Source organism: Panulirus ornatus, chromosome 73, assembly GCF_036320965.1.
Source record: "Panulirus ornatus isolate Po-2019 chromosome 73, ASM3632096v1, whole genome shotgun sequence".
NCBI lineage: Eukaryota > Metazoa > Arthropoda > Malacostraca > Decapoda > Palinuridae > Panulirus > Panulirus ornatus.
The window spans coordinates 3,362,964-3,385,569 of NC_092296.1; the positions used below are offsets into that span (position 1 = coordinate 3,362,964).

General features: G+C 36.5%; 3 protein-coding genes across 18 annotated transcripts in view; 1 reads left to right on the forward strand and 2 right to left on the reverse strand.

The window, feature by feature from the left end:
- BORCS5 (BLOC-1 related complex subunit 5) overlaps nucleotides 1-3,354 on the reverse strand; it is a 47,377-nt gene extending 44,023 nt beyond the window's left edge. The window contains exons 1-2 of one of the 2 annotated variants that reach the window (XM_071661372.1): nucleotides 3,215-3,354; nucleotides 1,886-2,027 (exon numbers count right to left, since the gene is read on the reverse strand). The gene's annotated coding sequence lies outside the window, so the exon portion shown is untranslated. Of the gene's footprint in view, nucleotides 1-479; nucleotides 585-1,885; nucleotides 2,028-3,214 lie in introns of those variants that run through there. The other variant, XM_071661371.1, reaches the window with a different exon arrangement.
- LOC139748325 (cytochrome P450 302a1, mitochondrial-like) lies at nucleotides 3,311-14,558 on the forward strand. Of its 2 annotated transcripts, none has more exons than XM_071661369.1 (10): nucleotides 3,311-3,837; nucleotides 5,279-5,516; nucleotides 6,309-6,402; nucleotides 7,022-7,121; nucleotides 7,773-7,977; nucleotides 8,802-8,991; nucleotides 9,128-9,235; nucleotides 10,018-10,158; nucleotides 10,644-10,838; nucleotides 11,345-14,558. In XM_071661369.1, exons 1-10 carry the CDS (start codon nucleotides 3,585-3,587, stop codon nucleotides 11,453-11,455), a joined length of 1,635 nt encoding a protein of 544 aa, XP_071517470.1. In that variant the 5' UTR covers nucleotides 3,311-3,584; the 3' UTR covers nucleotides 11,456-14,558. The 2 variants fall into 2 exon arrangements, with proteins under 2 accessions (XP_071517470.1, XP_071517471.1); XM_071661370.1 differs by lacking the exon at nucleotides 3,311-3,837 and adding an exon at nucleotides 4,320-4,452.
- Nucleotides 13,581-22,606, reverse strand: part of LOC139748322 (uncharacterized) — a 66,139-nt gene continuing 57,113 nt past the window's right edge. For 11 of the 14 annotated variants that reach the window (XM_071661353.1, XM_071661351.1, XM_071661354.1 and 8 more), the window contains exons 11-14: nucleotides 20,763-22,035; nucleotides 19,935-20,456; nucleotides 18,992-19,009; nucleotides 13,581-15,502 (exon numbers count right to left, since the gene is read on the reverse strand). In XM_071661353.1, coding sequence (XP_071517454.1) covers nucleotides 15,270-15,502; nucleotides 18,992-19,009; nucleotides 19,935-20,456; nucleotides 20,763-22,035 — 2,046 coding nt within the window. In that variant the 3' untranslated portion in view covers nucleotides 13,581-15,269. The remainder of the gene's footprint in view (nucleotides 15,503-18,991; nucleotides 19,010-19,934; nucleotides 20,457-20,762; nucleotides 22,036-22,606) is intronic. The other 3 variants (XM_071661348.1, XM_071661359.1, XM_071661356.1) reach the window with 1 other exon arrangement.

A 22,606-nucleotide genomic window follows, 5' to 3' on the forward strand; every position in this document is an offset into this window, starting at 1 on the left:
ACCATCATCCATTCATGTTCAAAAAGATATTCACGTCAAGCTCATTGCCACTTTCTCAAAATTAATACAATACTATACATAAATATCCTCTTCATACGTGTAACAGAAGATATAAAGAAATGTATCCTACGTTCACAAAGTCAGTTTTTACACAACTTTCAATACATATTGACTGTATAAAGTAGAAGCTGCAACATAAACCCCTAAAGCCATGCACGTCATTGAGGTGCGAGTGGCTAATGTTACCGTTATGCCTGTCCAACAACCTGTGGGTCAAGTGGAGAACAATAGGGTGACCTGTTAAGCTAAAGGTCGTGTTGGTACCTCGACCACCAATCACCTGAGGTACCTTAGCCATGCGAAACCACGGGACTCTTATGAGACTGCTTCTCAATACTACATAAAAACTGACTACTTCGTGAAATTGGGGTCTATGCCAGACATCTGGATACAAATGAAGATCATTCCAACTCACGTACCTTAATTATTTGTTGATATATCTCTGAAATCAACAATCAATAGCTAAACTCAGCTGACTGTCTGCTTTCGATGATTGTTAACATCGAGTTGTGTATTGAACATTTCTATGAGATATCATTTCTATCGCTTTTCTCTCAAAAAATGAAGACAATCTACAAAGATCACTTGCACGAAAATTATAATCTGTAGCATCTGCAAAATTTGACGAAAAACATGCCTTAAAAAGAAATAATTCAAATTCAAAATAATGTTTTATACGCTATTACAACATCTGGAAATACCTCACTGGTCGGTTATTGAACAACTCGTACCTGCAGTATGGTTTCTGCTCTCTCACAGACCAATCATCAAAAGAATCTTCTGGTGAAACACTAAATATCCTTAAATCTATATATGTCATAACAGTTGTCTCTGAATAGAGTACTAGATTACAGATGATCCCATGCACACACATACGCGTCTATATGGAAGCATATAGGTATGTATAATAGCGGCTGATGACACTCGATAGAGCATCCCTCATTAAATACCTATACGAGCAGATTTTTACCATTATCAACCAAGGTAATATAATACACGATCCTGACGGCACAAAATCTGGCCAGCGTCTAAAAGGTAGAAGAGAGCAAGGAGTGAATACAGCATGATACAGCAGGAAGAGGAAACTTTAAAAGGAAAGTTGTGGATAAATTGATAATAAAAATCTATTCTACAATGCATAAGTCATCAACTAAAAAAGCAAATAATCATGCTAAAGGATTCGAAAGGAAAAGTTGTAAAGGATAAAATAAAGATGTGAGAGGAGCTGATTACAAGTTAAGAGACGTTTTCACTGTGGAAGACACTATAGCCCTACCACCAGTGATGGTATGGGGAACAGGTCTTGGATATAATTGAAATTGCTAGAACAGACAATGCTAAAACGCCTAATGAAGTTTCTCCTTATATCTCAATAAATTATGCAGATACACTTGATAATCAGAGAGACTTGGGGAGTGTGTAATGCCAAGGGAGTAGAAGAGCATACGTTACGCCTGTGCTTAAGCGAGGAGATGCGAAAATCGCGCAGATCCATAGACCTGTCTCGCTGAAGAGTGTGGCTGTAAAACACCAGAAAAGATACTAAAAAAGAAATTTGAGGTGAACAGCCTTCGATGCCCTTGATGGCAGATGACTGAATGCCCGGCGTCCTTTGTGTGCCCTTGAAGGTGAGGACTACAATGGATGTCGTCACCTGTGGGCCGTACCCACGTCAAGATTGGCCAATGATACCTCGAGCACAGCCGAACCTTCCTCTACACAAGCACAGGCGTCTGAGTTTGAACATAGAATATATTCGAAGTAGTTTAAAAGAGGTTGAAATGAGCAAAGTGAAGCAGGGAAACAGAAAAATGGTAGTGGTTACCTGCATACAGCTGTTCCGACACTTAAATTAATTGATTCCTGGACGTAAATATGACGAGTCTGGCTGAATTCGAAGCGGTGCTGGACACACACGGGAAATGCTCTAGACGCAGAGGCGGGAATGATATGCACACCGACCTTTCCTGGAACACACATACATATAGTGCTACCATATGTGTAATTATCATGAAGGACTAGCTGGAAAGTTAGCAAGAAATGAGTTGGGTGAGATGAAAAGAACTGCTAGCTAAACTGTGTTAAGGAAACAAATTAAATGAAGAAACGTGAATAGAAAATGTTAAATTCTTCCTCTACAATAATCTATATGACAAGAGATGTAACATAACAGATGTGGCAGCACAAAAAACAAAATATTTTGGGACACCAAAATTTTTTGTATTGAAAATCTGGAATTGTTGTCCTATTTCCCTTTACATCCTAATAAATCAAGTAAAATGACTTTTAAACAACAATGAATCAACACATTTAACTCATCCATAGCAAATCGCTTCAAAATACAACATATTTCCCTATCAAAACAAAATATTTGTGTAACCATATCATTGCACACATTATCAATTATATCCATATCATTAAAATATTTCAATTAAGTTTAGAGTCAGTATATACATTATAACAACCCTTAGACAGAACAAATATCGCATAAACTAATACCTGAAAACTGATATGTAAAAATATGTTTGTGTATCACTCATACAACAGCAATATCACACATGCAAGTAATGTATCAATGACAACACAATATGCTAATAATACCGTCAAACATAATTCTGGTCTTATATGCAAAGCACATCATTATGCGTATATTATGTATGATCAATATTTTCACGGTATATAAACCTCAGACACATAATATGGGGGTCGTGCCCATAATTCCGCTGCCGCTGTCATGTGTACAGCTGGATAACTACACCTGTGCTTATTTAATTCAAGATCAGCCATCATAATAACTGATGTTCATCTTCAATGGTTTTGAACAGTGCATATTGAAATATGTGATTCTGAGTAGCTGCAAAATAAGTGCTAGGACGTCTATATAATTCATTCAGTGAACAACATTAGTGAGTGACTGAGATGTATCTCCAAAAATACGATCCACTGAGATAAATTACGTAACAAAGAAAAATGAAGAAATATTCTGCTTACAACAATTCTCGAAGAAATATCTGTTCATATGATAGTCACAATGTCACAATAACAGTAACACATTTTCGCAACTTTCTATAGTGACTGAAATGATATTGACTGTTTGCAATCCTTCTGACTTTACCACACTTCATGTGAGTAGCAGCAAATAAAATTTACTTACGAACAACAGAGAGGAATTCCAGGTATCGGACAAGTCTTGACGTCAGAGAGGTTGCCTCCAGTAGGCATGGGGGACCCCGCTGGCGGCGTACAATTCATAGTTCGGGTCTGGAGTGGAAGTGGTACTCACAAACAACGCCTCCCTGGAAACAGATGGAGCATTATCATTGTAACAAGAGATATTTGAATCAATCTGGTATATTCATACGGTTCTTGAAGCAGAAAATTAAACGTGAGAACAATACCACCATAGTCCATCAGTGAAGAAAGAACTGTCCTGGAATAAAATCCATGTTCTCAATAAACTTGTCAACTGAAACTTGGATGTGAGAATAACTGGTACTGAAAAGTTAAAGTGTCTGAAATACGAAATGTTACCTTCGCGCATCACAGTCAGTGTGCTGAGCTGGTCATCACCGCGGGGATTTTCAATGCCTGGAGCGCCATGCAGACTGTCTCATACGGCGGCGGGCGGTGTGAATGCCTGCCCTCTTTCAGGGTCACTGGGGGACTTGAAGGAGAACAGAGGACCTACCTGTCAGGATGTAAGGCCCTTCGAAGACATTCCTGGGCCACGCTCGCTACCTGTGGTAGGGACACTCTACCATTACTTACCGTTTGTTGGTGAGTATTTGTTGTTTTATGAGCCCACAATGTCAAACTCTCTATATTAAAAATAAATAGCCTTACCTACTCTAAAATTAATTGGCGATATATATTTCATAGTGTTATAGTAAATCTTAATCTTTGATACTTTATATTTCACCTAACGCACTAATGAATGAGATTTGGGTAAAGTTCTGTAATTACATTGATTTATATGAAATCTCTTATTCTATCGCTGAAACTGTCATTATTTATTGTGATTTTTAAAGGTTTTGTTAAACAAGTTGCCAGTTTAGATAATATATGATTTTCCTTTATTTTTAAATGTATTTGGCACTGTACTCAAGTTTTGAAGAATTGATTTAATCATTAATTTCATCAAGCTCAATGTTACCCGTTTCACAAGGATTAATATCGTAGTTAATTAAATTGAATTTGTTGGGCATTTATTTTTTTTTCAAAGAAAAACAAAAAAGGTTTACCTTTTAGAACCAAAGTATAGTCACCATCGCGCTAAGGGATCAAAAGAAGTACTTCCAATAGAAACCAATATTCTGACTTTTGAGTAACATCAACACGTGCAACGTGGATATAAATGTGACTCTGGACTTTGTAACTTCATGGTTGATAATGGTGGGTCATACCTTGCACCATGTTTGAGTAAAATATTACTAATTGTTCGTATTTTCTCTATTGCAGGGGAAAGCATTGGTTGACACCATTGTTTTTGTCCACATATATTTTATAATTTTATTCTCCTGCTTTGTGTTTGTATAAATATTGCATTCTGTAGTGACCTGGGAGAGTCGTGGACCAATATCTATGTAAAATTTAAGCATAAACTAGTTTTCTCGTGACCTCAGGGATCAATCAGGTTTGCCTAAACCTCACAAGATAATTAGTGAAGCTTAAATAAATCTTTATTTCTAGATAACTGACGTAGGACAAAAGCTTAACTCTAGTGTATCATGATGGAAGTTTTTTAAGCTTGATAAGTGATGAGAGAAAAGCTAATATATTTGTTTGAGTATTGATGTATAGTTTGGTGACAGACAAAATCTGAATTCTAATATTTGATAGTTGAAGTAAGACATAAGCTTTACTGTATAATTAGATAACTGGTTTAAGACAAATGTTTCACTTTACTATTTGCTAGCTTGTATAGGATAGGGCTAAACTGTGCTGCTTTGTAGCTGAAGTTAGACAACTGTACTGCTTGATAACTGATTTGAGATAAAAGCTTAACTTTATTACTAGATAACTGATGTAAGACTGAAACTTAGCTATATAACTTTTTGTTTGATGACTGGTTTAAGACAAAAGCTTAAATTTTACTTTTTGATAACTGTTATAGGATAGGCTAAACCGTATTGTTTGATTGCTGAAGTAAGACAAAATGTTAATTCTGCTGCTTAAGAACTGACGTAAAACCAAAGTTAAACATTTTTTGTTTTCACAGGTCAGTATTCCTTTAAACGGCTGCACCACACTGGCTTGCGGAAACTTCAGCAGTTTGGACCTATTGTGCGGGAGCAGTTAGTGCCTGGTGTGACACTTCTTTACCTTTTCGACCCTTGTGACATTGAGACAATGTACGCCATTGAGGGTCGTTACCCCATGAGGCGTTCACACTTGGCACTTGAGCAGTACCGTCTGGACCGACCCCAAATGTACAATACTGGTGGACTCCTTCCCACGTGAGTACTGGTCCTGCAACACAATTATACTTCTGCTCATTTGATAACTGGTTCTATGAGACAAGTAGATTCTTGCCTTAGTGAGTAGTAATATAGAGGCATTGATGTATGTAGTAACTTCTGTACTGTACTTTATTATATATTGCAGCTCATAAGGACTCATACACAAAGGAGTACCTTTTCTTAAACCCTAGAAGTTTGACATTATTTTTCGTGGGTGTGATAACATAACTTTTCTTTACCCACCATCATGTCCAAGGAATCATACAGTTATGTTCTAGAGGTTAACAAGCATGTTACTGTTGAGATTAGTTGTCACATCTGGAATGATACAGTTAAGATTCTCAGACTTATTGAAGTTGCTGAACAAGGTCATAATTTGCTGCTAGTGGATTTGTCCTGCACAGTGGATGCAGTTGAGTACAGTACTTGTGTCTGCCAGGACATAGGACAATTTAACTACATAATGCTCTTATTTTTCTTATAGATTTGATAATGTATACACCTTAGCCACAGGCACACACACCCTACCTGCCGTAAATGGGTTGATACACACCAAGATGTTATTTCAACAGCATTATGGCTGTTGTTGGATTCTTACCTGTCACAGACTGATGGAATAGAAAAAAGGTTGTCATCTGTTTATTGTTCTCGAAAAGGAGCCACATCAGTTGCTGACACAGGGATTACAGTATTATAAAATGAGGTAGTGGAAGATCCCATGTGTAAATTGTCACTCCTTCCCTATCTGTATTCAGACAATGATAATTGAGCTTGGGTTTTTGTCCCCAGGAATGGCCAAAAATGGTGGGAAATCCGGCGTCGTGCTCAGAAGGTGCTGAGCCGTGTGCAGAGTGTCCTTAGTCGCCTGTCACAGGTCAACATGGTCAGTTCATACTGGTCACTTTAGCTGTATCGTTTTGATAGCATCTTTCGTGTTGTCTAGTTCCTTCTTTTTGATAAAAGGGTAATAACTTTAGGAAAATGTGAATATTTTCATTCCTGGCTGCCTTGAGTACCTTATAACATTGTTTGTGACCACATCAAGGTGTTTCAAGACTGTGATGTGAAATGTTAGAAATCTATATTTTTTGTAATCTGGTATGGTTAACTTGTAGGTATTGAGACTGCTTTTGCTTAGCATCACAGTTAGATTGCTATTTGAAGTTCAAGATTTCTTTATATCAAGATAAACAGTTAGAACTGAATTATCGTGAGATTTTGTGATGCGTTTAGATTAGGTCAGAGTTGTTTATGTTAGGTCAAGTTCCAAGATTAGGTCCCTGGGTAGGTTAAGTTTTAGGATCAGGCCTAACCAAGGACTTAACCTAAACTGGGACATAAGCTAAATGCATTTTGCAGGATCACACACAAACTCTGTTGTGGCATTCAGAGCCTGAAGACGTCAAGGATCATTGCCAATTTGAAAGCTCCTCCCAAGAATAGTAAGTTTAATTGTGCAGCAACATTTACTAAACGAGACTGTTTTTCTTTTCCCCTATAAGGTGTCCCGGGACTTTGCTGACCTCATTGAGAGTATCCGATGCCCTCAAACTGGTCGCATTTCTGATTTTCTTGACCTAGAACGGCGACTCTTCCTGGAGTGTGAGTACAGTACTGGTGTTTGTCCAGTATCATTGATGGTATTAAAAGTGTGAGTAGATTGTAAAGATTGTGTGGCATGAGTTGCATGCTGACATGTAAATGCTTAGTTTATTGAGATTTCTTAGGTTTTCTTCAATGTAGAACAGCAATTCTAGTTTTTCAAAGAAATTATTTACTTCTGGAGAATGAAAGTGAAAGCCCATAACATGAAACCGAGAGCCCATAACAATGTTTGAGATGTGAAGATTTGGAAACTTTCACATGTTGATTTAATTGAAGCATTGTATTATTGAAATTTTATTTGCACACCTCTGTACAAATATGGAGTTGTAAAGGCTAGGAAGTGACATTGGATTTCATTAGCTATGGAGACTATTGTCATGGCCACCCCTTAAGGGAGTTCCAGTTGAGAACAGGCTTCAGAAATATAGATGGATGGACAGACAGTTTTGTTTTCAAAGAATTAGGTACTGTAATAATATGAAGTACAGTATATATATTTTTTAGGCAGCATGTAATTGATAATTAAATTTTTGTTTTTATCATCTCCTCAAAGTAAAGAATCATGACGTACTTTTGAATGAATATTTTGCTTAATTAAAAACTTTTTTTACCATGAGTCCTTAAGTTTTTTCTGATTTTTCACTATAGTGACGATGGTGGCCACACTTGATGTACGTTTAGGCTGCATTAATCAGTCATCTTCACATATCAGCAAGGATGCAGAGGACCTTATGCATGCTGCCCACTTATCCAATTCAAGCATCATCCACACTGACAATGGGTTTCAGCTATGGCGCTATTTTAATACACCACTGTATAAACAGCTGGTGGAGGGACAAAATACCATCTACAGGTAGTGTAAGTGCTGAATAATACTTTGCAATTAATAGGTAATAGAATGATAGTTTACAATTAAGGACATTATATTGAATGTCAGGAATTCCATATAGAGGTCAGAGGCATTCAAGTAGTATGGCTGTATATGAAAGTAACAGATATGCATCAAAGAGCAGTGCAAACAATATTTAACAAGTAGTAGTACCTGTTATTGTTGGAAATTGGATCAAAACATGTCAGAATTATTATTAGAATTAACATATCTTAAGTTTTCTAACCCAAATTCTTGTGTATTTAATTATGGTTATGCATTTTCCCAGGCAGGTAAGTTAAATTTGAAATTAGAGCATGCCATTATTCAAGTTTTAGCCCTATTACTGTGTTTATCTTATTTAATGACACACACACGGGCTGGTTGAGTACATGAGTGTTTAGCATTTAGCCCTTAGAGTGCTGTATGGCACTGTTCACATGAGGTTTAATGGATCCTTCCTTCATTTGAATTCTCAGTTGATGTGTAATTCCATCTCTTATCCATAGAGATAACTAGAAACCAAACAACGTAAAAAGTATTGTATATCACTGTCGCCCATGAACCATTGAATTGTGTAATTGCATCATTATGGTTGGAGGTTCAGGTTACACCCCAACCATTGTTGTTTCTAGAATAAAGAATTCATTACTCGTGTATTAATGTGGATATTTTTGATGAAGTAAGGTTATTTTTTATTTTTGTAAATAATCTGCGCTGTGCGTAAGTTACATGAAAATACATGTGTGATTTTCTAATATATAAAACATCAGCATATTACATTTTTCATTTGTCTCCTCTGAATACAGAATTGGACTGAAATACATTAAAGCCAAGGAAGAGGAGCTAAAAAAGGTATTAGAAGAGGATGCTACTACACACCTTGAGGAACGTGGCCAGTCCCTTACAGTTCTGGAGTATTTTATATTGGAAAGTGGTTTGGACAAGAAGGACATTGTTGGCATTATTTGTGACACCTTACTGGCAGGGATTGATACGGTGATTATTATGTTTGAATTTTAAAGCACTTTTAAGATGTGCTTAGTTCATAAATATCAAACAAAACTGAAAGATATATCAGGAAAACCTATGTCAGTCCATCAGGTTATTTATATTATAAAGTTTTTTGTTTCAGGGTGCATTCACACTGTCTTATGTGCTTCACAATCTAGCAACCAATCCAGATAAACAGGAATTGCTGGCAAATGAGGTTCAGACTCTACTTTTTAAGTCTGATGGCGAAGTGAGTCAATTTCAAATTAGTACATTATTTGTCAGGTATCGTGTAATTATTTGAATGTGATGACTGCTGCATGTGCAAGGTTTTGTTTAATAGTAACTTAATATAAATGTGAAGTGTTTGAGATTTTGAATAATGTCTCTCTACAAAGTTGTCTAGGATTTACTTTCATGAGGCTGTGATTGTAATTTTAGCAAATGTAGGAAATTCTTTAGTCTGTGTTGGTGTTGTTGAAAACTAGACTGACTTGGGAATTTCAGAGGTCATTGTTAGGGATCAGTGTTAGTAACAGTTTAGTATTTCTAGGGTCTTCACTTCAAGTTTTAAATTTAGGCTCCTTCTGACATAGCTTTTAACTGGAATGTTGAGTTTGGTTAGACTAGATGATTGAAATTCTTGAGTGAATTAAAGTTCTGGTATGTAGGTTTAGAAAGGACTGGTAAATACCCTACATATGAAAGAGAGCATCTGAAAGAATTAATATTTCTTTTATTTATGGAATTTTCCTTTCAATACTTATTTTTGGGTGATCAAGTATGACAGAAGGTTGAATCTCAGACATTTTAATATTTAGGGAAGCATAAAATGTTGTAGTTTCAGGCACTTCTATACTTTGTGGTCAAATGAACATGGTAGACGATGCAGAAAAATATATCTTTTTTTTTGTAGTACGAACAAATGATACTTATACTGTATTAGTTTATGGATACTTTTACTGTATTAGTTTAAGCACTGGTCCATGTATGAGGAAAATGGTGAAACCCTTTCTCTAATTCTTTGTTAAGGTAACGCCAAAAGTGTTGACAGAAGCAAGGTATTTGAAGGCTGTTCTGAAGGAAACTTACCGACTGAGACCAGTGTCCATTGGCGTAGGAAGAATCATTCAGGATGACACTGTCATAAGGGGATACAGAATACCAAAAGATGTAAGTGAAAAATATTTTTTCATACAGTCAACTATGATATATATATATTACTACCAAGTAGACTGTCCCTCAAGATTAGAGTGAAAGAATACTACCCACGTATCTCTTGCTTACTGTATTGTACAAGGTGATTAAAGTGGGCATCAGTAATAGGACTGAAAATCCTCCCATCCTGTATTGTCACTTTTTAAAAGTTATAGCAAAGGAAGTAACACTGCAAAGAGTTTCCTTCAAAGTATTAGTTATTTTTATTCTTGTCGATTACTTGGAGAGGTAAGAAAAGGTAAAGTAATATTAAAGAAAATTAAACAAATAAAAAGAGAAGGGTGGTTGATACATAAGAGATATATCAAGATTTACAAGCTGTACAAAGAGAAAAAAAATGTATGATGCTTTTATGAAATTACTATACCAGTTCTGCAGTTTTATTTTTTATTTACAAATTCCAACAAGCATGAAGAAGTAAACATTACTGTTTTCAACAGACAGTGGTGGTGACACAGAATCAGGTTTCTTGTCAACTTCCAGAGTATTTTCCTGAAGCAGACAGATTTCTTCCTGAACGCTGGTTGAATAAAGAAAACATAAATCCATTTCTTGTTCTTCCCTTCGGCCATGGGCCACGAGCATGTATTGGCCGGAGAATGGCTGAACAAAATCTCTATGCTGCAGTCATACAGGTATGAAGATACTTTTGTTGGAATTCATGTAATGAAACAATGGGAGCTCATTATTTCTTTAACTCTTTAGATGTACACTGGGTCCCTGTGTTCATGCAAGCCTTTACCTGAAAGTTGACCTCTCAGGTATTCCTGAATTACTGATTTTCATAAAATTTCAAAGCTGCTTTATATTATGTCTATAATGCTCCTTTCGTAATTATTGTATAAGAAATGCAGTATCCATTATTTACTGTACAAGAAAACCAGAATATAGGCTGCCTTGATGCAGATTTAGAAATCAGATTCTTTTCTTGTCACTGATTTGACCCATTTCACAACTGATTTTATTAACCTCAGTCTATAATGTATGAGCAGTAGTGGTAAAATGTTAAATTATTGTCAGTTTCTTTGGACAAAGTAAATTCATAGAGATCAGATGAATGGATTATGCATTTTTACATGCTGTAAATCTTCGTAAAGATAGGATTTGAAAAATTTCATGTCCATTTTTCTTGTACTTGCAGCTGGTGGCAAGGTATAAGATTGGGTGGATCGGAGGAGAGTTGGACTGCTATACCAACCTCATAAATGAACCTGATGCTCCACTTGACTTTACATTTGTATCCAGAATATGAGGTCTTTGTGCCAAGTAAGGATAAAATAACCTCAAGTTACCCAAATACTGTAGTTAGAGCACTTACAGTCTTGTACTTTCCTTTGGGATGGAGATGAGATTCTTGGGCATTAGCTCTTAATTGCTGATGACTTCACATAGTTTATCACTTTTAAAAAAATGGTTTAAGCACAATCTACAAGCATCAAGCAATTTTTTTTCCTCTTAATTTTTTTTATACATAATTCTTTTTTCTTTATTTGGAACAAGCAAATGTTTAAGTTCCTTTTCATTACACCACATTTATCCTTGTAACTTAGAATAACCAGTATGTATTGTACACCACACTGAGATTGTTCATATTAACATGACTGTAGTGGCTAATTGTTTGATCCAAGTGGTAGTGTACTGGTTAGCTTGTTTTACTTACAAAATCCTAACAGTAGCAACAGTTAAACATTTGTACCTCTCCCATTGATACTGTTCTATGCATTTAAGCAGTTAATTCTTTGTGATCATCAAACCAAATCTGCTTTGATGCTTCTTGTATGGTTTTTATGAAAAGATATGAATAATCAAATTTAAGCAAAGTAGTTTCTAAATATCTATCATATATATCTTGCACTCCTCTTGTGGCAAGTTCACAGATCACATTGTCTTGTGAAGACAGTGACATGGGAGTACATGTCTGTCTTTCCAAATATTCAAATCCATTGTTGACAAAAATAGCTGTTCTCCTCACTTATTTTTTGATGGACATGGCATTCATCACTTAAAACATGGCTACTGTTCCTGTCATGTTTGTGGAAATAATATGCTGGTGCTACAAGTACTTCAGAGGGTTTTGCATTGACTCCAGGTGAAACATCCATCCTAAGAGTCATCTGTTTTCTAAGATTGATACCATTTCATGTATATATTTACCTTACCAGAGCCACCCCATAAACTGGTGTGTATTTTACCAGAATACTTCCCGTTCCTTAATGGGAATGCTGTTTCTAGGCTCTTATTTCTGTGCCCTCCTCATCTTGTTGCCTTACATTATCACTTCATTTTGCTACCTTTGGAGACAATGGCACTTTCTTAATGGTTGAAATTTTAGGGAGTGTCCATAGGGAATTCTGCTGTGAAAGTGGTTCACTACTGTTCTTTTTTCTGAAACTGTAATTTTGGGCTTTTTACCTGCCCTTTGTTAAAACATTTCCTTTCCTAGAACAATAAGAGTAATATAGTTACTTTAGATGAAAAATGCTACTGATGCAATTTTCATTGAACTTTAAATTGTATAGTCATTGGGATGAGTTACCAACCAACTGGAAAACTAAAGTGAAGGAAATGTTAAGCCTGAATTATATAATTTATATGTACCTTTTATAAGGTAGTAACTGGTAGGCAACCACTGACCATGGAGGTATGTTTCCAGCACTATCTGCCTGAGTTGGGTGTATGTGTGTTTGTGGCAGCTGCATAGTAAGCCAGTAATTCAGTGGTTGTCATGTTGCATTCTTCTGACCCAGGTAGCTATCTTTTACTGTCCCACCCACATGTGGACTGGTAGCATTCTCTCCATAAACAAACAATCTCTCCTTGTCACACATTTGTGAGCACTTAACTCACAATTCATTCTTTGTAACTCTGGATTTGTCTATGGTAAGTGCTGTGCTTTTGCTGTCTGGGAAAATTGTAGGAACAATATGCAAAAGTAGTTGATGGGATCATTAGGTAAAAGTATTTGGTAGGAACATTAGACAGGAGCATTACATACAAGTAGTAGGTTGGAGCATGTAGGTATAGGTAGTAGAAGTCAGTAGGAGCCTTTTGAAACACTGCTAGTTACCCTCTGCCAGTAGCATGTTAAGAGTGATACACAAATGTTTAAGCAGCTCTTCAGCCCACTCTTTTGCCATGGCTACTCCCTCAAAGGAGTTACTGGAGGGAATGGGCATCAGAGATATAGATATAGATTTTCATGCTCAAATGACTGATAAACTATCCTTCCTCTGTACTGGTTCAGAGGGAATGTAGTATGACTGTTAGCCCTTCCCTCTTGTATTACCACTACTTAAAAGTAGCGAGAGAGGAAGCTGATGTTGCTTCACTCATGTTGGGAAAATCCTTATATTTCTGATAAGGATAATAAAAAACTATTAATTCAAGATATTTAAGCTTCATATCAGTTCATTAACTATATAATTCACATCAGTTCTTTTGAGGTCCATGTGCACAAAAGTACACAAAATTTTAACCTACTTTGTACATATAAATCATGGAAGACCACCATCTTAGTACAAAATATACACATTTCCGATTCTATACAAGCACATTTACAATACATAATCCTTGTCTTATATGACTGATGTCCTAAATATACAAATTAGTGTATAATAATCACATTATTAACCAATCTGGTGAAGAGACACAATATAACAAATAAGGTAAATGTTTCCATAAAAGATTTAAAAGGGAAAAATTTAATTAAGCACATTTTCATCACAAGTTAACTTTCAGCATGTTCTTAATGTACTAGAGGATAAAAATCAATACCAATGATAATAATAGATACAACAGAACAGACTAGTGATAAAGGCATGTCTGAGGAGTAGCAGGCATTTACCTCGAAAAGGACCCAAAATATGCATGTTCATATAATTTCTGTTATGAGAGAATGATGTTCTTTAGATGTTGAACACAGGTACATCATAAAGAGCAGCACCACAAAATTTCCCTAACTTTAAACATAATCATAAATACCATTTCACTATTATGTGCATTATAAATCACTGACTTTTTAGTACTTGTCATAATTCTTCCAGTAATCCGATAAGTAATTTCATCATAAATATAGAACAAACAAATATTTAACTTGAAGAAAGACACTTAATAAAAATACTTAATGTCCAGCATGCTATGGATCAAAGAAATGAGATTGAAATGATCGTCTGGACACAGATTAAAAGAAGATGCCATAAATAAAGGTCAGCAATCAATACCAAAGTTCTTAGTAACTGGATTGGAATGTCTACAGAAAATTTTGCCTGAGATGAAAACATGCTTAAAAATGGAAGCTGTGATTGACGTCTCTTCATGTTAAATAATCCTTACTTTCATAAAAAAAAAAAAGAAAACTGATATGAGCTTTCCTGATCACAGAAGAGGACATGATGTATGTGACAATTTAAACAGGTGTAAGGTACTATTGTTGGCGGTACCTTTTGTATATTTAAAAAACTTAGGATGGACTCCTGTAGATCATCACTATATACATTATGAATAATATTTACACAATGACTATACGAGTCCAAAAGAAACATTTTCATTTCTTTTTGGATTTTTAGAATTGATACGATTGTCTCTGATGGACACACAGGAGAAGTCCCGCCAAGTCATTCCAATTAATTATCACAGTGGGAAATATCCTTGAGGGCTTGTTTTACTGTATTCTTACCATCGCTTATCACCATACTGTACAGCTGAGAATAATATGGAGGACGGTACACAACATGTCATACAGCCATTAGTATAGAGCAAGACACTTGAGATTGTCTTCACTGTCATCACCACAGTACACTAGTACAATATGTCTTACATGCAGACTGACAGCTTCGGTTCAGACACTGACGTCACTTGCACTACATATATTGTTTTTACTGAGCTCACTGTGGTATGATTTATCAGATGCTTTAATGAATTAATAATGGCCAGCATATAATCTGTTGCAGATCATACCAGGTCCTGCATAATTTCTGTGGAGACAGAATAAATGTTTGTTTTCATATAGATATTAGCATTTTACAAAGCCAATAACTTTCCATTACTTCATTTGGATATTTACAAAATTATTGGGGTAGGGAGTTTGCTTGCTTCAAATGTGTTTTTGCTTTTTTTAGCACGTCATGGGTCTTATACAGCTGCTTACAAATGGCTCTTTCTACATTTTCTTTACGCTGATTTGCTTTTGCCAACTTCTCTAGTGCCTCCTTCAGTGTATCCTTTGTAGACGCTAACTTGGCTGTTAAAGTATCCCGCTCCAGCCGCAACTGTTGATTCTCCACACTTAAAGTGCTGTGACCTAAAGAAAACACAATTAGCAGTATATGATAAAGGAATAGTTGATTCTGTAGTAAGAGTGTAAAGTGAACACAGTTGAATGCAAATTAAGAAATGAAAAGCTATGGTATATAGAAAGTAACTTAGTGAACTTGTAACAGTGGAAGGATAGTGTATACACTTAATACAGTCAAGTTTCCTTTAGTGTTCATGAATGAATTAATCATACAGAAATGAACGGCACCCCAGTCACAGATAAAAGTCCACATGAATGCTGGACCATAATTGAAATATAGAGAAGATTATGATAAGGAAAAAGAAGGGACGAGGGAAATTATTTAGGAATTTTGTAGGAAGTGAAAATCCTGTCTTTTGAAATGTGCCAGGTCATAGCTATTGAGAAAGACATAGGAGGATAGACAGTCCCAAAGCTCCAAGATGTAGGGGAAAGAAACAGTTAACAAAACTGCCCACCCTTGAGTTGCTGATGGCCACACAGTAATCATGTGATGATCCAGCTTGCTGAGTATCACATAATCTGTGGAAGCACAGGAGCAGCCAGCTCTCTAGAACAAAACCCAAAAGAGTGCCCATAGATGAATATAAAGCAGGTTTTGAGCCCCAAGAAATGCAATTTACAATAACTTGGATAATCCCGATATTTTTGAGTGATACATGCTTCATATTTTAAATGTAATCCTTTTAATATCACCTAATAATATATTTCTGTTTCCACTGTAACTTATGCAGTTTGACATAAACTACATTGATCCAAATAATTCATATAACTAGACTTTTATAATATTTTGAATTATTATTTCAGTCAAACTTGAACTTCCTTTTCATCTTTTGTATAGTGAAGATCTCATTCATGGCATAGGCTCCATAATTTTTGAGTGAAAATATATAGGCTTGGTCAACACCATGTGCAAAAGCCCAACCTTTCAAGAAATAATGCACTGAGCTGTTGGTAGAAGTCCCTTAAAAGGTCAGACGGTATGGGAGCACACAAATTACATACCGTACACAATTCACCTTGGGACAATTCACAATGAAACAAGGAGACAACGTTTTGACACAAAGGGTAGCACATGATTGGCCTGTTTGCTTCACTATAATCACAAGCCTACTGTGTGCCAATGAAAGTACTGCCAAACATATTTAGATGGTGGTAGATGGTGTGAACAAACAAGGTATTTGTGAAGATGAACATGGAATACTCTCCAAGTATTGTGTGGATTAGATCCAGATTTTTGTCACTAATCATGCTTAGTCCCAACTTTTGAAGAACTGCCCGAAAGTTGTCCAATTACTGACAAAATGAAGTTGTCTTAAATTCAGTCCAGGTAAAAGGGGTGCATGTGTATACTAACCTTCATGACGTAAAGTGAAATGTAATTAAGCCTTATAGATAGGTTCTAAGACAATCTTTTACAATTAAATTTCTAAAATATTGAGCAAAGTATAGGGTCCCTGATTATTTCCAAAATGAATAATTGGTAGTGTGTGTGTAATGGAGACATGCACATTTCACAAATATACATATATAAGTTTTCATATGTACATCAAGCAGATGCACAGTGCAATAAAACTGTTAGAAAATGTTGAAAAATCAAGCACACATCAAACTTTAACACATCACACATCCACATGCACAAAAAGCCCCTTTATTAGGACTTCAGTACAGTCACTAAAGATGAAGTTCCCCCTTCTGTCTTCAGTTCCTTGTGTTGACCCAAAAATTTAGGTTTAAAGTACTGTACTGTAAAACATTAGAATGTTAACATATATACAACACGGCATATACAGAGCTTGTGAAGGGTGCTACTATAATATGGGGTAAATGTAAAGCTATTGAATGTAGTGAAAAGTTTTACCAGAGTAAAGAATATTTCCAAGTACAAAATGAGGAAGGGATGTGGTTCCTAGTGAATGTGGGTCTATGTGGAGGATGTGTGATGTCATAATGACTGTTTAATGTTTATAGACAGTGTGATGAGGTAGGTGAATGCAAGGATTTTTAAAAGAGGGATGGGTTTACGTTGTGTAGGGAGGGTAAATCAGCTGCTCTTTGAAAACAACACAGCTCTAGCGTGAGACTACAGTGTGTGTGGAAGGAGAAAGTTGAGAGTAAACATAAAAAACACTAATCTGATGCATCAAGGGGATGAGACAGAAAGGTTTGAATGTATGAACTAGGGGGAACCTGGAGGATGTGAAGTGTTTAGCTCCTGACAATGCATGTGGCAGCAGATGTAAGCTTGAAGCTTGAGTTAGAGGGTGGGATAGGGGGCTTATGCCCTTAGTGAGTTTAGAAACATGTCTGATGGGGAAAAGATGGGTGGGTTTGAAGATATAGTTATTATATCATTGATGTACAGATGCTAGTCTTGGGCCTTTAAGAGCAAGAAAAGAAAGAAGGGGTATATGATGGAAATGCAACACTTAAGGACAACGTGTGGTGTAAGTCGAGTTGTTTGTGTAAGGAATGACAGTGTCAAAGAGAGGTGTGGTAGTAAGTACAACAAGACTGACAGCGATGACAACTGTGTGCTGATATAGTTTGGACATATGGTTAGGATGAAAGCAAGACTGACCAAGAGGATGTAATTGTCAAAAGTAGAGGAAGCTGAAAGGAAGGAAAGACCAAGGAGGAGTTCGAAGGATGAAGAAGCCTTTAGGTATTGGGGACTGAACATTCAGGAGGGTAGTCATGCATGGTACAGAATGAGTTAGACTGACATGGTACAAGGGAATGACATGCAGTCAATGGACTGAAGCAGAGATGTTATGCTCTGCTTTCAGTACATTATACATGAAAGCTAGATTGTATGTATAATTAGTGGCTGTATAAGTTACCATTCTTTTGCATGACATGAGGACTAATTATAAAGCTCAGAACATGCTTCGGCACAGTAGTTCTTAAACATGGATAACATGACACAAAATAGCATGATTAAAACATGCAAGAGATAAATGGGAGATCCAGATTGCCTTCTCTTTTTAATTAAAAGAATTGAGATCATCACCTGCATCACCACCACCAGGAACATAATCCATCTAACAAGAGAGGCATATGATACAACTGTGATTAGTGATTGTGACATCAGGCTTTGTATCTCATCTGCAGCTAAGTTTCCAAAACATATCCCCCCCAAATTAAGTCCTTTAACACAACACATATTAACATTTCAAATTTATTGTTTAGTATTGAAAATTAAGCATTGCATGGGATTCACTACATGGGATTTTTCAATAATATCTGAATGAAATGAAACCTTTTTTCCCTGCTGCAACATAAAGAAAATATTAAAATTGGTCCGTACGATAATAAAACTATCTTGGTGCAGCTTTGGAGGTTAGGAACATAAAAGTGAGTATATTACTCAAAAGACCTTGAAATGTTAGGTATGATAGGTGTAAGTAAATATACCTCAAACCGAAAAACCAGACTGGATCGATCCTTGATAGGTAACTACAAGATTGACTGGCATACTTATTGGGTACTCACTCAGGAACTGCTGGAGATCTGCAGCCATACAGTGAAACAAAGAACCATCAGCTCAGGATCTATGTGGTGATAATCTACAACCTAAACACTATAACTAATACAACTCGTGCTTTCAATACCCAGGACCAAATTAATTGCAATCCTTAACCTGCAAAATCAAACTGACTATAAATTTAGTTATCTATAATCCAAGACACAGCAACACAGGTCTGACTCATTGCTGTTTCATGTGTAAACCACTAGATAAATATCTCAATGTAAATAGAAAATCCATGTGGGAGGGAAATCAAATGGTCCTTGGGTGTTAAAAGCTTACCATAAAAGAAACAAATGTAGAAGGGAATGAACTGTGATTTAGTAGCATGTTTAGGTCAGACATACATAGAGGTACTGTGGGCAGGAGTTTCATTTAGTAATATAAAGCAACATTTAGAAAGACTGCACTAGACAAATATCAAAAATGTAGTCATATTTGAACATATTTACCCAAGAGTGTAAACTAAGGTTTTACCCAAGTGTAAACTAAGGTTTTACCCAAGAGTGTAAACTAAGGTTTTGTGCTTGAGGAGTGTCATTGTAGTTAGTCACAGAGATAAATTAGTATTAAAGTGAGGCTTTCCCAGCAGAGTAGGTGAAAGCTCTTTACAAGTTCAGACAGACATATTAGTGGCAAGGCAAAGAACAATGTACTGCAGTCAAGAAAAGATGTTAACATGAACTTGTGACAAATTGTGCAACTATTATAAATGTGAATTTCTCACTAAATGAAAATCTTAATATGTAAATTGTTAATGAATGTTGCTAAGAACCTGAACTGCAGTCCAAATTTTGGCAGGAGTTTATTTGGATTTTACTTTATTTTAAACATAGTTAATAGTTAATAATGGCTTTTTGCAGTGGTCTGAGGAGAGAACATTCACTGGAAATATATACATAAACTCACTAGATTCGGAGCACAACGGAGGTGGTGGGAGATCATGAGCAGTATGTACAAGTGATTGTAGCGTGCGAGTCCCTCTCTCTAAACTGGAGAAGTGATAATCTGATCCAATACCCAAGTCAGGTGATTCCCCAGAAGTAGTACCACCATCACCTTCCTCTTCAGGGTGATGAGAGATTAACGGTGGAGCAGTTTGTTGAGATAAAATTCCTTCAGTTGAATTGCCATTGTAGAGGCGCCGGTTTCGTTTACTACCAGTGCTGGTGGTAGTTGTTACTGTGGTCGTAGCAATAAGAAGGTTCTCTTTGTCTTCACTCCAGTGAGTGCTGGTTCGCTTACTACTCTCTCTTCTGCGGCTACTGCTTAAAGCGCGACGTTCCTGCACTTTTTCTTTACCTATAGAAGTGGGACTAAGAGAAGCTGCTCTATGTTTCCTCAGAAGACCTGGATCAGGCACTGGCCGGAAGAACTCAATACTGGTGACACTTTCATGTGAAGCCCGATCACTTGCATTAGGTAAAACAGCTGTTGAAAAAATATCGACAACTAATAAGTAAAATTCTAACTATCTGCAGCTCCACTCCCAACAATACTAGGACAGTTTTTACACTACTTAAGCACTTCAAAAATTTTCACTTGCACAATAAATTTTGTTTTCCAGCAAGGCTTTCCCCTGCCTGCATTCAAATTCTCACCCTTGCACATGAAATCCCTTCCACTGGACATATGAAATTCCAATCACCATCTTAAATTCCCCCAATGCTCAACAGTAAACTATTTATAGCCATCTATTTGATTATAAATACACACACAATACTTCAATATACTTACAATCATCATAGTGGGAAGTACTAGGTGATGTACTTGCCCTGAAGGCCTCAAGCTGTCGCTGAAGATTTGTTGTAAGACATCGTTCTGATTCTAGTTGGGCAGTCAGCTGCTTCAAGAGTGTTTTTTGCTCATTTAAACAAAGCTGTGCATCATCTACTGTCGTCTGCTTCTCTCTGAGGATTGTCACTTCTGCTTCAAGATTTTTAGCCTTAGACCGCAGTTCACTCAACTCACACTGCAGTTGAGCATTATTATTACGCAATTCTGCCATATCCCTCTTCTCTGTTTCAACCTGTTGGGTAGCATGAGCCTGGCATGATATCAAATGCTTGATTTTAGCTTGTAAACTTGCTACTTCCTCTTGTAGTACTTGTAATTTCTTTTCAAGATGCTCCTTGTCTGTAAGTATTTGCTGTCGCTCCTGTTGTAAGGTAGCAACAATACTCTTTTCAGCCTCAAGTTGTTGCAGAAGTGTAATATGCTCTTCATCTGCTTCAGCTTCTTTAGTTTTATAATGCTTTTCACTAGACTTGCATAATTCAATTGTATCCCTCTTTTCTGCACGAGTCTGTTGAGCAGCATGTGCTTGGCGAGATGTCAAATGCTCAGTTTTAGCTTGTAAACATGATACTTCCTCTTGCAGTACTTGTACTTTCTTTTCAAGCTGATCCTTGTCTGTAAACAACTGCTGTCTTTCCTGCTGTAAGGAAGCAACTGTAACCTGTTCAGAATCAATTTGATTAAATAGAGAAGTTCGCTCCTCACCCACTTCTTCCACATCTTGTTGGTCATTTTGAAGCAGACGGGCTTGGGTGGAGGCAGAGGCAAGCTGTGCCTGAAGGCGGGCACGCTCCCCAACAAGAGACAGACGTTCTTTATTTACTTGGAGGAGGCGTGATTCCTGCTTCTGTAGTTCTGTCTGTAATTTCCGTACATGCTCATCACGATTTGGGTTCTTTGCAGCATCTCTCTCAAGCTGACTAATTTTATCTTCCATTTCTTTCAAGAGCTGCTCTTTTTCTGTCAACTGTTCACTTTGTTCATGAATGAGCAAATCCTTCTCCTGCATAACCTGTTGAGCATTACCTAAGTCTACTTTTGCACCTGATGCTTCAGTCTGTGAGGCTTCCAGTTGTACCTGGCACTGTGTTAGAAGGCCCTCACACTCTTGCAATTTATGCTGTATCTTGTTACATTTTTCTTGTTGCTCACAAACTGCTACCTGTGACACTTGTAAACGGTCTCTTGCTTCACGCATTTCTTCCTGAGCAGTCTAGAGAGAAAAAGAAAAACTTTTTGAATGATTGTTAATATATAACAGTAACCATCTATATTGAAAGTATTACAACATTTGGTCTCACAACACTTGTTTCACTTGATCTGACAATAGATCTGAGGATAATGTAAAGTATCTGTGTTTCCGTGGTCCAACATAAAACAGCTGCTTTTAATTGCAAACTTTCCCTATACACTATGATGTCTCCCTTTATTCAAAAGGGTGACCCAAGAATTCTACTCACTGCATCCCTATCCTTAGCTTAAACACTTCTCTGATACATATTCCCACGTTCTGCTTTTTTCTATTTTCTTCTTCCTTTCATTATCTCACCCTTCTATCCATTCTTTCATTCATCTAGACACTGAGACATGTACTTAGTGTAGGTTTTACTTCACACCAAATAATTAAGTAACATGAGGGTTGACAAACAACAGGTAAATCTGGTTCAATGAGTATCTACTACATCCCTTATCATGAAAATAATATATTGTCAGTGCTGTTTCAATTTAGTATTATAAGAATGTGTAAAAAAAATCATGCAATTTAAGTCTTAAAAATGCTTCTG

Bases quoted from the DNA above. Each gene is read 5' to 3' on its own strand.
- LOC139748325 (XM_071661369.1), top strand. From the start codon at position 3,585: ATGTTACCTTCGCGCATCACAGTCAGTGTGCTGAGCTGGTCATCACCG. The intron at 10,159-10,643 runs GTAAGTGAAAAA...TGTTTTCAACAG, and splicing joins GATACAGAATACCAAAAGAT to ACAGTGGTGGTGACACAGAA. The intron at 10,839-11,344 runs GTATGAAGATAC...TTGTACTTGCAG, and splicing joins TCTATGCTGCAGTCATACAG to CTGGTGGCAAGGTATAAGAT.